A 15,795-nucleotide genomic window follows, 5' to 3' on the forward strand; every position below is an offset into this window, starting at 1 on the left:
CGAGAGCATATCCGCCCCGCGATTTAGAACACCGGGGATGTGCGGCGCTCTCACCGAGAGGAAAAACCGGTCCCCCCACAGCAGAAGGGATTCCGCCTGCCTGAATAGGGCTCTGGAATGTTGGCGATTTATGTACGAGACCACGGAAGTGTTGTCGGTCCAAATCAACACATGCTGCTGCTCCAGCCGAGACCGGAAGGCTTTGAGAGCTAGAGAGACCGCTTCTAGTTCCAAACGATTTATGTGCCACTCAGTCTGCTTCTCTTTGCCCAAGCAGACCGCTCCCCATCCGGTTGATGGAGCGTCCGTCAGGACCTCCACTCGCCGCGTCACTATGCCCATAGGGACCCCTGAGTTGAAGAGATCTGGGTTCCTCCACGGGGCCAGGGCGCGGGCGCATCCGCGGGTGACCATAATGCGCTTGTGGCCAGAATACCACGCACTCGGGGGGACGCGCGCAAACCTCAGGAATCGTCTGTGACGCTTTACTATCTGGATATGAAAGTAAGCGTCCTTTAAATCCACCGAAGCGAACCAATCCCCGGGGCGAATTTGCGCCAGGATTTGCTTCAGTGTAGTCATCCTGAAGGCGCGCTTGTGAAGTGCTCTGTTGACAGGTCTCAGATCCAGAATGGGGCGGCCCTTCTTCGGCACAAAGTAGCGGCTGTAGAACCCGCTCTCCTGCTCGCTCGGGGGGAACTGGTTCTATAGCCTTCTTTTCGAGCAAGCTGCACACTTCTTGCCTCAGCACATGAGCGTTTTGGGGCAAAGTTAATGACTGAATTACGCCGCGGAAGCGGGGTGGTCTGCGTTTGAACTGAAGTGTGTACCCGTGCCGAATTATATTCAACACCCACGGCGAGATTCCCGGAATAGCTTCCCACGCTGCCTGAAAACGACTGAGCGTGGGCTGATCTAAACCTGCGGTCATCGCCGCTATGTGAGTGCTGGGAATAGTTATTGACCGTGACTCTGCGCTGCTCGAAGGCAGGGCGGGTAACACAGTGTTTGGTACAAGAGGAGAAAAAAAAAAAAAAAAAAGCTCTGTTTGTGAAGTATTGATTTGCTTTATTTCTGAAACATTGACAACATTCACAACACAACTGCACGCGTCGCTCGCAGAACGCTGAGGGACCAAGTGCAATAGAGCGCGCCGCTCGGACGCGGGGCCGACCTGGCGCTCTCTTCTCCTCTTGCCCGAGCGGTCAGGACGACTGCTTGGGCCTCGCAGGGGACGCGGTGGGCTTTCTACGCGGGCTCCTCTGCCTCTTGCTACCCTGCCACTGGCCGCTACGGCCTCTACGGGCATCCGGTCTCGGGCGGGGCGCTGTCTGTTGTCTGGCCGCAGCCTGGGGTTGGCGGCCCGAAGCTGAAGACGAACGAGAGCGAAGCTGCTGCGGCTGCGGCTGCGGCGGCGCCCTCCGAGGAATCACGTGGCTCATAGCCTTTGCCTTCTTCTGCGTCTCGGAGTAACGATCGGTGACCTTCTCCACGACGTCTCCGAACAGGCCTGCAGGGGAGATCGGTGCATTCAGCAGTGTCTTCCTGTCGGCCTCCTGGACGTCCGACAGGGTGAGCCACAGGTGTCTGTGGAGGACCACCAGGAAACCCATCGAACGGCCAATCGCCTGAGCCGAGCGCTTCGTGGACAGGAGCGCGAAGGTCCGTGGCCGAACGGAGATCCCGGATGGCGTCAGCGTCAATAGAGGCGGCGTCATCCAGAGACTTCAGCTGTTTAGCCTGCAGCACTTGGAGAACGGCCATGGCATGCAGCGCAGATACCGCCTCCCCCGCGGCACCGTAGGCCTTGTCAGCCTGGTGGGCCGTAAATCTGCAGGCTCGGGACGGCAGGCTGCGGTCCGAGCCCAGGGCGGGAGCCGACGGGCAGAGGTGTGCGGCGACGGTCTCCTCGACGGGGGGGATGCGGAGGTAGCCGTGGTCCCCCGCCTCATCCACGGGGGCAAACATGGCCTGGGTGGAAGTGAGGGTGCGCGCCGATTGCGGGGCCACCCACGATTTCACCACGTGCTCATGCACGTCAGGGAAAAACGGTGTTCCTCTTTTCGAAGCGGCCTGACGGCGGCTCGATTGGAGGAACCACGTATCCAGTTTGCTCTTCGAAGGTTCATCGGGAGCTTTCCACGAGAGGTCCAGTTCCTCGACGGCCTTCGAGAGGATACGGAAGAGCTCGTCCTGCAGGTCCGTCGGGGTGTCTTGCTCCGCGGCCGCCAGCGGGGCGGCCTGCTCCGCACCCCAGTCGTTCTCGGAGGCTGACAGAGACATGGAGTCGTCTTCCTCGCTCGCCCCGAAGGACACGAAGTCAGCAACCTCGCGAGGGGGTTGAAAGGTGGGGTCGGAGAAGCTCACCGGGGGACGGACCTCGACTCTGCGGTTGGGGGGGCCTACCAGCGGCTCGGGGGCGGCGGCAGGTCCAATCCCCGCTGCTGCGCGAGCTTCCTCCCTCCTGGCTTTGAGGGCTCGAAGAGACATATCCGCGCAGAGGTCGCAGGACCCTCCGTCCTTGAGGGCGGACTCAGCATGGGCCAGCCCCATGTACGCGACGCAAAACAGGTGCGTGTCGGGGGGGGCGATGGGGCCCGAGCACAGGTTGCAAGTAGTTGCCATCGGATGCGGGAGACAGTGCAAGTATCTCCGGTGCAACTTCAACGACGGCGAATAATCCAAGAGTTGTAGTATCAGCTTTCTAGCACACGATTTGAGCGTGAAGAGAGAGATTCTGATGTAATTGACGCTGCACTTGCATTATAACTGCAACGGTGTTTCAGTATTTGCATATTTGCGTCAATTGGCCAGCTTTGCTGGCGTTAGCCTATAAGATTTCAGCGGAAGTGAAGGAGGAGAGGAGTTCCCATATACGACATCCGTAATGTCGAAGTTCCGTAGCCTTGATAGGGAACTGAGTTTTAGGCAGCCGACGTCACAGCATGTGACTATTTTGGGGATTCTGATTGGCTTACGCGGGCTTGAGCTTCTCGTTACACTGCCACCTACAGGGTGCTCTTGACGGCATATATACACGGGTAAACGAACACTTTTCTGAAAACTGACAGGCGTGCACAATGTTATTTTTGAAAACGGAGAGGGATGAAATGTCCGTTTATGAAAATAGCCGTCCACGTGTAAACGTAGCCTAAGTCTATGTTCGTGTTTTTGGTCAGATTTTTAATGTTTTGCCATGTTTTTGTTTGATGTATTATTGTGGGGGTTTTTTGTAAATAAATTGCGTTTGAGTTCTCACCTCAACTTGCCTTCAGTGGACCAGTCATTACAGTGTCCACCTCGTTTCAATGCTAAAAACACCATCTCAGTCATTGTGGACGGACGGCCAAACCGCAGAGAAAAATACGCGTCTTTTAAACGAAAATGTATTAGTGTGGACAAGGCCTAAACTTGGTAACGGTATTTATCTGACAAAATAATTTGGCAAAAAAGGCAAACTACAGCTACAGGTTTTATGGGAACACTTCAATTTAGGGTCGAATTCTCACTATTAACTAGTTGATTATCAGCAGGTAATGTACAGATGAAACTCGGGAAAATGATAATATCGTCCAAAAGTTCATTTATTTCAGTAATTCAACTTAAAAGATGAAACTAGTATATTATATACTAGATGAGATATTTCAAGCCTTTATTTGTTATAATTTTAATGATTATGGCTTACAGCTTATAAAAGCCCCAAATTCTAAATAAAAATATTGTGCAAAAGGTTTTCATAAGCTGTAAGCCATAATCGAGTCATTTCCAGTTTCACCGGTATATATTACTAGGATATTGGCTGTTTATTAATAATATATTTATTTTGTATAGCGCCTTTAAAAGTAGCTTTCTCAAAGCGCTTTACATACAAGCATAACAACAATTGAATAAACACAATGAAGATACAATAAAAAATAAAATAAAATAAATAAACACATAAAATCAAGTTCAGGTAAGCAATCCTAAAATAAAGAGTTTTATTAGTACTTATTAAGCACATATTAATGCCTTATTCTGCATGACCATATTCTACATCCCTTAATCATACCCAATACCTTACTAACTATTAATAAGCAGTGATTATGAGTTTATTGAGGCAAACGTCATAGTTAATAGTGAGAACTGGACCCTAATCTAAAGTGTGACTGGTTTTATTTAAAAAATGCATAGCAAAACAAAAAGCTTAAAGGAAAAAGACTACTACATAATCAGTTATTAATATTTAGTTGGTTCTCTCGTGATTTTGCATGTTCATAATTTTTTTGTCTGACAGCCTGGCCAAAAATTATGTTGGCAGAATTTCATTGCGTTCTCACAAACAAAACAATTGCACAACTATGCTTACAAAATCTTCAAACAATTTTTCATAATATTTAAATGAAGGGTGAAGGTGTCAAGCCGGACATCACGTTTGGCTGCTATACTATTGTTTTATCATTTCAAACAGATTATTTTTTCATAATTTTTTATGATGCAATGGCATTCTGACATTTTATAAGTGTGACGGACGAGTCTTTTTACAGGCCTATAAAGCTTAAAACACACACGAAAGCCGCTCTCTTACAAAGTATCATGACATGTTACGTCACAATCTATTAATCTTAACACACACAAGCTCATGTTCACCATCCGTTTGACAGCCGTTCCTTTTTACTGTCGATCACGCGTGTTACAGCGGCGCTTAATGAGTCCAGAGGAAACATGAAACATTCACAACACATTTTACTTTCATAACGTGACACTTCTGAGAGAAACAATGGAAAAACGGATTAAGACTTGGTTTTGTCCATTAGCAATGTGTTACATATCCGAACGTGTTCACAGTGGAATTATTACATTCTGATGAAAGATTACAAATATTTTTTTTTCTTTTCTTTTAAGAATAGCATGCACTGCAATGATTAATTTAAAATAATTAGGGTCGATTTTGACTTCATGTTGACTTTAGGATTGCAGAAAGCTCCATTTTCCATTTAAACTCGGCAGAGACAGACGCCGTCAGGGTTTTTTCCCCTTTCAAACACAATAACTCGCTGTGTGTGAAGAGATGAACTTGATCCCAAACCCATTGGAAAGGTCAGTGTGTCAGAGTGTGTGGAGTACATGATGGTTCACTTGTGTGTTTATATGTGAAATTATGGCGGAGGATTTGAGGTTCAAATGGTTTTCATTTTTTAGATGCATTAACTCCTTTTGCATTCACACACACACACACACACACACACACACACACACACACACACACACACACACACACACACACACACACACACACACACACACACACACACACACACACACACACACACACACACACACTCTCACACACACACACACACAAACACACTCCTTTTGCATTCACTCACACACACACACACACACACACACTCCTTTTGCATTCACTCACACACACACACATTAATTCCTTTTGCATTAACACACTCTCACACACTCACACACACACACACACTAATTCCTTTTGCATTCACACACTCTCACACACAAACTCACACACACACTCACACATTAATTCCTTTTGCATTCACACACTCTCACACACACACACACACACACACACACACACACACACACACACACACACACACACACACACACACACATACACACACACTAATTCCTTTTGCATTCACACACTCTCACACACTCACTCACACACACACTCACACATTAATTCCTTTTGCATTCACACACTCTCTCTCTCTCACACACACACACACACACACACACACACACACACACACACACACACACACACACACACACACACACACACACTAATTCCTTTTGCATTCACACACTCTCACTCACACACACACTCACACATTAATTCCTTTTGCATTCACACACTCTCACACACTCACTCACACACACACTCACACATTAATTCCTTTTGCATTCACACACTCTCTCTCTCACACACACACACACACACACACACACACACACACACACACACTAATTCCTTTTGCATTCACACACTCACAAACACACACTCACACATTAATTCCTTTTGCATTCACACACTCTCACACACTCACTCACACACACACTCAAACATTAATTCCTTTTGCATTCACACACTCTCACACACACACACACACACACACACACACACACACACACTAATTCCTTTTGCATTCACACACTCTCACACACAAACTCACACACACACTCACACATTAATTCCTTTTGCATTCACACACTCTCACACACACACACACACACACACTAATTCCTTTTGCATTCACACACTCTCACACACACACACTCACATAGGGCTGGGCGATAAAACGATAACGATAATTATCGCGATATAATTTTTCTCGATAAAACGATATCAAGAGTTCGATAAATGTTCGATAATGTTTTTGCGCCAAAAGCGGAACGAATCTCATTTGAACCGCGCGCGCCACACGGACCGTTTATCCGCTCGGCTCAAAGTCCAAACGGCAGCGCAGCGCGAGCTCACTAGAGCAAACGCGTTTACTCTGATCGCTCTCGGTCTCGAGATCCAGTGAGAAGCGCTTAAATTCAGCGAGGAACACAAATGTCTCAGTGATTTAAACCAGTTTAAAGGCAGATGAAACAGCGCTGACGAACATGAGAAACACTGTGCGCAACAATACAGTCGGAAGCTTCTCCGTCTACACATTCCCATCATTCACCACGGATTTAACGTTACTGTAACGTTAGCCTAGTAATAATATTAGCTGCTAACTGCACCATGAAATGTGCGTGCGTATATATATATTGAATTGTATAATATTATTAATGTAGACAATATATTAAAGGACTAATGGAATATAATTACAGTTTTTAATAATGTATTTAGGCTACTGGTTTTCATAAATACCATAGAAACCATAAAGTTACATTTTATCTGTGGTTATCATGATCTAAATGCATGATGCTGGATGACCAATGGTTAATTTAAATAAAACTAAAGAATAAGATGTTACTGTTTTTGTTAATGAACATAAATTGTATATAGTTAAATCTGCATCCTAACTCAAGCTAATACTACTGAAATAAAGATATTTATTTTGTTAAGGAAAAATGACAAATGTTTGAATGTTCTACCTCGGATTTGTGAAATGTTCACTTGTTTGGCAAGAGTTTGTCATGATATGTTCTGACAATAAAGAGTAGCCTAGTTTAAAAACACAACGCTCTGGTTTCTACAGCTTTCACTTAGGAGTAAAAATCTGTCTTTAAACTTGAAATAAATAAAGATTTGACATTTATCGATAATTATCGATATCGACTGATATAAAAAAAATATCGTGATATTTTTTTTGGGCCATATCGCCCAGCCCTACACTCACACATTAATTCCTTTTGCATTCACACACTCTCTCTCTCACACACACACACACACACACACTAATTCCTTTTGCATTCACACACGCTCACACACACACACACACACACACACACACACACACACACACACACACACACACACACACACACGCTCACACACATGCTCACACACACACACACACACACACACATGCTCACACACATGCTCACACACACACACACACACAGACACAGACACATGCACGCTCACACACACACACACACACACACACACACACACACACACACACACACACACACACACACACACACACACACACACACACGTTTAAATGGAGCACTAAAGCGTAAAGATTGTCCAGATGAGACTCTCTTGATTTTATTTTGTCTGATAATAAAGTCCCAGTCTCCTAGAAGACGAGTCGACTACACAACAACACACGTGTGTACTTCCGGTCTGTGCCGTCAACTCAAGTCATGTGTGTTTACATATTCCCTTTATACAACACAGATGTTTCAGAGCAGCTTCACGGTCATACACAGGTGTAAATGTTGCAAAATAAATCAATTATGAAACACTTTAAACTTCAGCGGTAAAGCAGCTCAATGGAAGACAATATTGTCATTATTAATTTCAATAACACATGTCGATGTTGCGAAATTCATCAATTTTGAAACAAATTCAATTTCAGCTGTAAAGCAGCTCTATATAGTGGCATTATTCAGCTCGATTTAGATTCAGTTCAGGTCAATAATGTTGCAAAGTTCATCAATTATGAAACAAAACAAGGTCAAGTACAGATGCACGTGAATGCAAACACTCGTGCGTTATTGCATTACATAATGTGTCAGACCACAATTCATAAGGAAGTGTTGCATGACGTTGTATACTTGTGTCATTGGTAAAGAGGATAAAATGCACACACATCCAGATGAAAAACCAGAAAACATCTGCACACGGTTACTTTATTCCTCTTTATTGATTTAGAATAGCATCTGAGTTTGAATGCAATATTGCTATTTTTAATCCACAAATGGAATTCATGTAACAATGCAAACAGAGTCATTAGTCACATGACATTTACATTCAGTCGATTGACTAACGCTAACGTTAACGGTTAGCTCTCTCCAGGCATTATATGATATGATATAATGATTATTATATGATATGATGATTATATGATGTGTTGAAAAAGGGTTTTAGAAAGATACACATACTCAATCGGTCGTGCTAAATGACCAGTGTGGATTGTACTGTATCTTATTCCTATTTATGACTTTATCAGGCGTCTAAATTTAGCCGCTCGTGTAAATGTGGCCGATGCATGTCTCTGTGATACACGTGTGAGATTGGAACGCCGCCCACACAATCCAGACTCACTAGATCTAAGGAGCGAGAGATAGAGAGAGAGAGAGAGAGAGAGAGAGAGAGAGAGAGAGAGAGAGAGAGAGAGAGAGAGATGTGCTGTCTGCCGCAGAGAGTTTCCTCATTGGCAGTTCAGTGACTGAATTTCAATGGTCCTGCTGTGGAAGGAAACAAGTTCAGACAGAATCCAGCGCAGCGACGTGCAGAAAGGTGATGTGGATCTATACACTCACAGCTCTAGGGTAAAAAGCAAACTAAAGGAAGCCTTTACCAGAGTTGCCGGGGTGAAGACATAAAGCTGGTTTCATTTGTGTTGATAACACTAACCACTGCATTGCTGCCGAAAAGATTGACTCGCAATCTCTTATCCCTGCCAGGTCAATTTACACACACACACACACACACACATGCGCGCACACTCTCACACACACACACACACACGCACACACACACACACACACACACACACACACACACACACACACACACACACACACACACACACACACACACACACACACGCGCGCACACTCTCACACACACACACACACACACGCGCGCACACTCTCACACACACACACACACACACACACACACACACACACACACACACACACACACACACACACACACACACACACACACACACACACACACACACACACGCACGCACACTCTCACACACACACACACACACACACACTTTCTCTTACACGCACACACTCTCACTCACACACTCTCACTCACATACACACACACACACACACACACTCTCACACACAATCACACATGCACGCACGCACACACACACACACACACACGCGCACACACACTCTTTCACACACACATATACACACACACACTCTCTCTCACACACACACACACACACACACACACACACACAAGGACGCTCACACACTCATTCACACTCATACTCACGCACACACAGCAGATAACAACAATTAGACAACAACACACACACACACACACACACACACACACATCAGATAACAACAATTAGACAACAACACAATGCGCTTCACTAATGAGGCATACGAGCAGCGTGACGAGTTGAAAGTAATGACAGCACTGTGTCAAATGAAAGCAGAAGCGCTCTGTCACTGTCACAGCGATTTATCGCACATTTTATCAACTGACTGGTGAAAAATATAAGGTTGTGTGAAATTTTAAATTGAACAATCAGACTCCTTTTCAAGTTATGGGTATGAATTTGAATCGAATTGGACACAACATGCAGGAAGAGGAATTAATCAATCAATCAATCAATCTATCTATCTATCTCTCAATCTATCTATCTATCTATCTATCTATCTATCTATCTATCTATCTATCTATCTATCTATCTATCTATCTATCTATCTATCTATCTATCTATCTATCTATCTATCTATCTATCTATCTATCTATCTATCTATCTATCTATCTATCTGAGCTGAACTACTTTCCTTGGTCCCCTTAATAGTAACTCATGTTTTGTAGAAGTGACAGGAAGATGGCGGTTCTTCTCAAGGTCACACCGGGTTTATTTTTAGGTTAGTACTCACCAAGGTGAGGATGCAAAAAAAAAAAAAAAAAAACTTTTGAAGACACAGTGCTGAAAGGTGGGGGGGACTAAATATTTCAAAACCTTTACAGCTCCTGAAACAAGACCTAAACTACTGGTAAGAATAGACTAGAACCCTTTCGGTTGGATTTATTAATCATGTAATCCTTAATTGCAGCAAATCAAATCTCTTACCTAATGACATGCTAATTTACATTTTGATCCTGTAGATTCGTTTTCCATGTACTGCGTGATTTAGACAAATCAAACCGTCGATGGAACCAGTGTTGATATTGTTTACTAAAACTATAAAAAAGAAGGAAAATTAGAAACATGCCTATTGCAAATAAAATTCTAAAATTACTAAAACTGAAAATTTTGAACGGAAAGCTAAATTTAAATATAAAAACTTGAAAATGAAAAAAGCACATTAAAACTAACTAAATATTAATAAACACTATAACAGTATATAAATAATACTAACATAACACTAGATAAAATGAGTTTGATAATATAGTCCTTAAGAAAACATGTCAAATTCTGTCCTCATAAAATATATGCAATTCAAGTGAACAAAAAGTTAAACGTCTCCAACAACAGCTCTCTCTGGTGTCCGGGTGTGAAACTATGAAACTATGACCCCACCCTACATCTTGAGGTGTTGTATGCTTGTCAGGTTCCTAAAACCTCCACAGTGTTGCTATGCCAACCAAAGCTCCTCTCAACCCCAGAGAAGGGGACAGGTCTGGTCACATGACCCTGCTGTCATCGGGGAAGATGGAGCAGATGTGGACGAGGCCTTCCGTCATTGGATGATTAGTCAAGCACAGGCACACAAGACTGAAGTAACAACATGGACTGGTGTCAAAGGTCAACAGTTTCAACTCTGATCCCAGATAGACATTCATCTTTACATTGTTGATAATATAGATACTTCAACGACCTGTACGTGAGAGTCTCAGATGTGACCGGCGAGATAGAGATACGAAAGGAAATCACTTTTCAACAACGTGAAATCCCACAGCTGCACAAGAGGGAAGAGCAACGGCAAGGAGAGAGAGATTTCTGAAAGGTCAGATGACACACACAGACTGTGATATCTCTCTCCTCTTCCTTTTTACCTTCCTGTCTTCATTTCCCTCAACACACAGGCCTTCTGAGATACAGAGGAAGAGAGAGAGGGTCACTAGTAGAAGTGGAAATGGTACATTTGTTACCAAGACAAATATTGGCAAGCTTCCTGTTCAAATGTCATCCTTGTGTAGAGGGGGTCACAAAAGTAATCTGACGCATGACAAGCGTAATGATTGCGTGTTCGTGTACGTGTCTGCTGGCCTGCATTGACTGACAATGCGTGGTGATATAAGCTAGAGGCTTCAAGGGTGTTGGATATCCATGCCGACACGGAAATCAAATTGAAAGCATGTGACAATGCAGGGCAATACACCAGTGGTGCTGTAACCTGGTGGTTAGAAGGTGCATGTGAACTATCACCACTGTGCCACTGAGCAGGATACTTTAACCTGAGGTTACTCCAGGGGGGCTCTCCTAGTAAAGTGCACCGATAAATGGCTGAGCAATAAAGAAAATACCCCAATATCATCAGGCTTGGTAGCCAAAAGGTTGCATGTCTGAGCCCCAAAAGGCTCGATCTATGACTATCACCATTGTGCCCTTGTGCAAGACTCTTACCCTCAGGTTACAATATAGGGACCGAAAGTGTAATACATGTACTGATAAAAGCATCTGATAAACGAGATAGTTCTGAACAATGTAGGCCAATACACCAGAAGCCTTGTTTCCCTTGAAAATACATGAAATACCTGGCCTGGATACCAAATGGTTGTATGTTTGAACCCGACAATCCGGTATCGTATGTATCCTGAGGTTACTTCATGTCCTTGCTATAAGTAACTTAATGTAAACATATGGGGCTTAATGTCATGATTTTAAGAATCAACCACTGAAAACCCCATATCAGTTCACCACTAATCTAAACACTTAGAGCATGTCCTCCTCTACATACCTGGATAAAAGAGTGTGATAAAAGAACATACAAACCAATACCCCAGTAGCCCTGACTACCCTGTAAATTTCCTCTAGAATAGTAGTTAAATATTTGGCATGGTTAACCAATAGCTTCTAGATTCAAACCCACCTAGGTTTGATGCATTGTGCAACTGAGCAGAATAAATATCCCCAGGTTACTCCCATGGGACATTCCCTGTAATAAATGTACAGATAAAAGCAAGGCTGTAATTACATGTGGGGACCAAATACAATAATTTATGAATCAATATCATTGACCACTAATCTGAATACTGGGGGGACGCGTCCCCTCTCAATGTCCACAGCCGTAACTAAAAGCATCTTTACAGAGCAGAACATGTAGGGAAATACCCCCGTGAGAAGTGACTGTCGCCTGATTCAGAACCGCGGACAGCGTTCATGGAGCGGCCGCGGTGTGTTTCAGAACCGCGGACAGCGTTCATCGAGCGGCCGCTGTGTGTTTCAGAACCGCGGACAGCGTTCATCGAGCGGCCGCGGTGTGTTTCAGAACCGCGGACAGCGTTCATGGAGCGGCCGCGGTGTGTTTCAGAACCGCGGACAGCGTTCATCGAGCGGCCGCGGTGTGTTTCAGAACCGCGGACAGCGTTCATCGAGCGGCCGCGGTGTGTTTCAGAACCGCGGACAGCGTTCATCGAGCGGCCGCGGTGTTTCAGAACCGAGGACGGACGCTGCTGGTTTCCCCGCTCTACAGTAGTGAGGAGGGGGGAGGTGAAGCGGGGTTTCCCTCAGTGCTGGATGGAGCTCCTCTCTCTCTCTCTCTCTCTCTCTCTCTCTCTCTCTCTCTCTCTCTCTCTCTCTCTCTCTCCATCTCTGCACATTACCACCTTCAGCAGCGGATTTCCATGAGAGGGTTATCACATCACACGAAAATCCGTGGCCTTCACGTCCCCCCCCCCCCCCCCCCCCTTCCTAAAGCTGTATTATCCTGCCAATTCGGGAGATTTCAAGCAAAAAATGCCATCGTTCAGTAACTCGGTGGCTGCATTTGATTTCCTTCCATTTTTGACACAGGAAGGAGATTAATCGCATATTATAAAGCCTTTGCTAGAACATTTCAGTCGTCATAGACTAGCATCACAGAAAAAAAAACCCCGAATGGAAATCACCGGCGAATGCATGTTTGCATTAACAAGACTGTCATGCAGAGAGGAAACCAGCATTCTGCCCACGATTCACAGCCATCCTTACTAATATCAGCCCACTGCATCCACTGTCCCTGACAGTAAATCACATCTTTATCACCGATGCCTATACGGCCAGGTACAAATAATGCATCATTCACTGAGTTAAACGTGCTCGTGAAACGCTGTGGTGTGAATATTGACTCTTTTTAAAGGTTTAACAAGCGAAAATGAAGAATTCAGCACATAAATCTACAATCTCCTGTGAAATTTCACAATGGCATCAAAGATACAGATTAACCAGAAGCTGTGCTGCTGTATCGTGCAGGGGTTGGCAGGTAAATTAATCTCTGGCAAAGAGGGGGAAAGGGCATTAAATCACCGTTGACCAGCAGAGAAACACGCAAACACACACACACACACACACACACACACACACACACTTGGGAAGGAGAGGCACCGCTGGCAAACAGCTGGAAATACACAGCCGTTTCCCCCCAAAATAAACCACACGATGATATAAAGGATTCTTTACCTGTCAAGACGCCGACCCGGATTTGGTGGTCGTGGTTTGTTAAAATCATCCCGTCTGACGCCATATTCAGCACCGCTGTCGCCGCACTGAGAACTCCAGGCAGAGCCGAGAGCCGAGCGCATCGAACTCTGGAGGGGGAATGAGGGAAGCGCGCAGGCTAGAGCAGCAGAGCGAAGATTCAGCGCTCATATCTCACCGGCAAATCAGCAAAAAACAAACAAATGTTTTTTAGGGATTTACATTTTCAGAGTTTCTGTAAAACACGCTGTAATTATGCAAACTAAGTTAATTTACATTTGTGGTCAGTAAGACGTTTTAATACTTTTATTTAGAAGGATGGATTAAATTGATCAAAAGTGACAGTAAAGACATTTAGCCTGTTTTAATGTTTAATGTTTTACAAACGATTTCTATTAAAAATAAATTATGTTTCTGTGAACTATCCATTCATCGAATAATAATTAAAAAACGTGTCACAATTTCCAAAATAAATAACTGAAATTAAAAAAACTGTTTTCAACATTGATATATAGCCTATATATATATATATATATATATGATGCTGGAAATTCAGCTTTGATCACAGGAATAAATTACAGTTTAACATGGGCCTATATATTATAATAGAAAACAGTTACTTTAAATTGTAATTTAAACTGTGTTTCACAATAATAAGGTATTTTCAATCAATTAAATACAGCCTTTGTGATAAGTGACTTCTTTTATAAAAAATAATAATAATAAAAAAACGTTAATGACCGTAAACTTTTTAAATGGTAAAATTTGGTAACACATTAAAATAAAGTCCAATTTGTTACAGGTTTTTATTTTTTATTAATCGTTGTTAAAGTTAGTTAACAAAAAACACAACTGTTCATTATTAGTTCATGTCAGCTCAGGTCCACTTGATTTTAATAATGTGTGAAGAAATATTGAACATTAACAAATTCTAACAAATAGAACCTTGTTGTAAAATGCTACCATAAATTACTCTTTATAATTACTACTTTTTATTTAACTTTTGTAAATGATTAATTACATTACTGTCACAGAACTGTGCTGTTACATTGTAATAGTCTTTAATAAATCCACAGATAAAGCTAAACAGAGAGAACGGCTTACACACACATCCCAGACGAGACCCGACAGCACATAAACACACAGAGGACTTCAGTAAACACAGCAAATTAGGATAATTAACTCACACCTCAACTAAATGACAACTAACTCAACAGTGGAAAACGGTGCAAACTAAAAACAAAGTCCAAACTAAAAAGTGAGACTGTGACAATTTATTGTGTTATGTTATTATACATTAAGTCACTGTTTTGGATTTAAATAAGCAAATGTTTAAGAGTCTATGACTGGATCATTATTGCAGTGATTATTATGTTTCTATAATGTTATATGTTTGGCAACAGTTCTTCTAACCCTAACTGATGGAGTGTGTAGCTTTTCATTTCTTAAACAAACATGTATGAAGAACATCATGACCGTATTCCAGGATTCATATGTCAAGATTCATCAGACTCAGATTGTGAAAGAATGGTTGTGAGAGAGAATATGATTTGCACACATGAATCGGCTCCTCTGAGTCCAGATCTTAAACTCAGTGAAAGTGTGTGTGACGTGCTGGAGGAGACTTTACAGAGAGCTGGACTCTTGCATTGACAACACAAGATCTGGACCAAAAACTGATGCACCTCTTAACATCACAACATTTATTTCCATCAAGAGCTGCATAGATTTTGGTCAAGATCGTGCAGTGTATTATATTATTATATTAGTTAATAAC

General features: G+C 43.3%; 1 protein-coding gene across 4 annotated transcripts in view; it reads right to left on the reverse strand.

The window, feature by feature from the left end:
- The window catches only part of gphnb (gephyrin b), a 104,081-nt gene extending 89,933 nt beyond the window's left edge, over positions 1–14,148 (reverse strand). For all 4 annotated transcript variants that reach the window (XM_079584718.1, XM_079584716.1, XM_079584717.1 and 1 more), the window contains exon 1: positions 14,001–14,148. In XM_079584718.1, the coding sequence (XP_079440844.1) occupies positions 14,001–14,064 (64 nt within the window). In that variant the 5' untranslated portion in view covers positions 14,065–14,148. The remainder of the gene's footprint in view (positions 1–14,000) is intronic.
- Between the last annotated feature and the right edge of the window lie 1,647 nt (positions 14,149–15,795).

Source organism: Phoxinus phoxinus (assembly GCF_949152265.1).
Source record: "Phoxinus phoxinus genome assembly, chromosome: 16".
Classification (NCBI taxonomy): domain Eukaryota; kingdom Metazoa; phylum Chordata; class Actinopteri; order Cypriniformes; family Leuciscidae; genus Phoxinus; species Phoxinus phoxinus.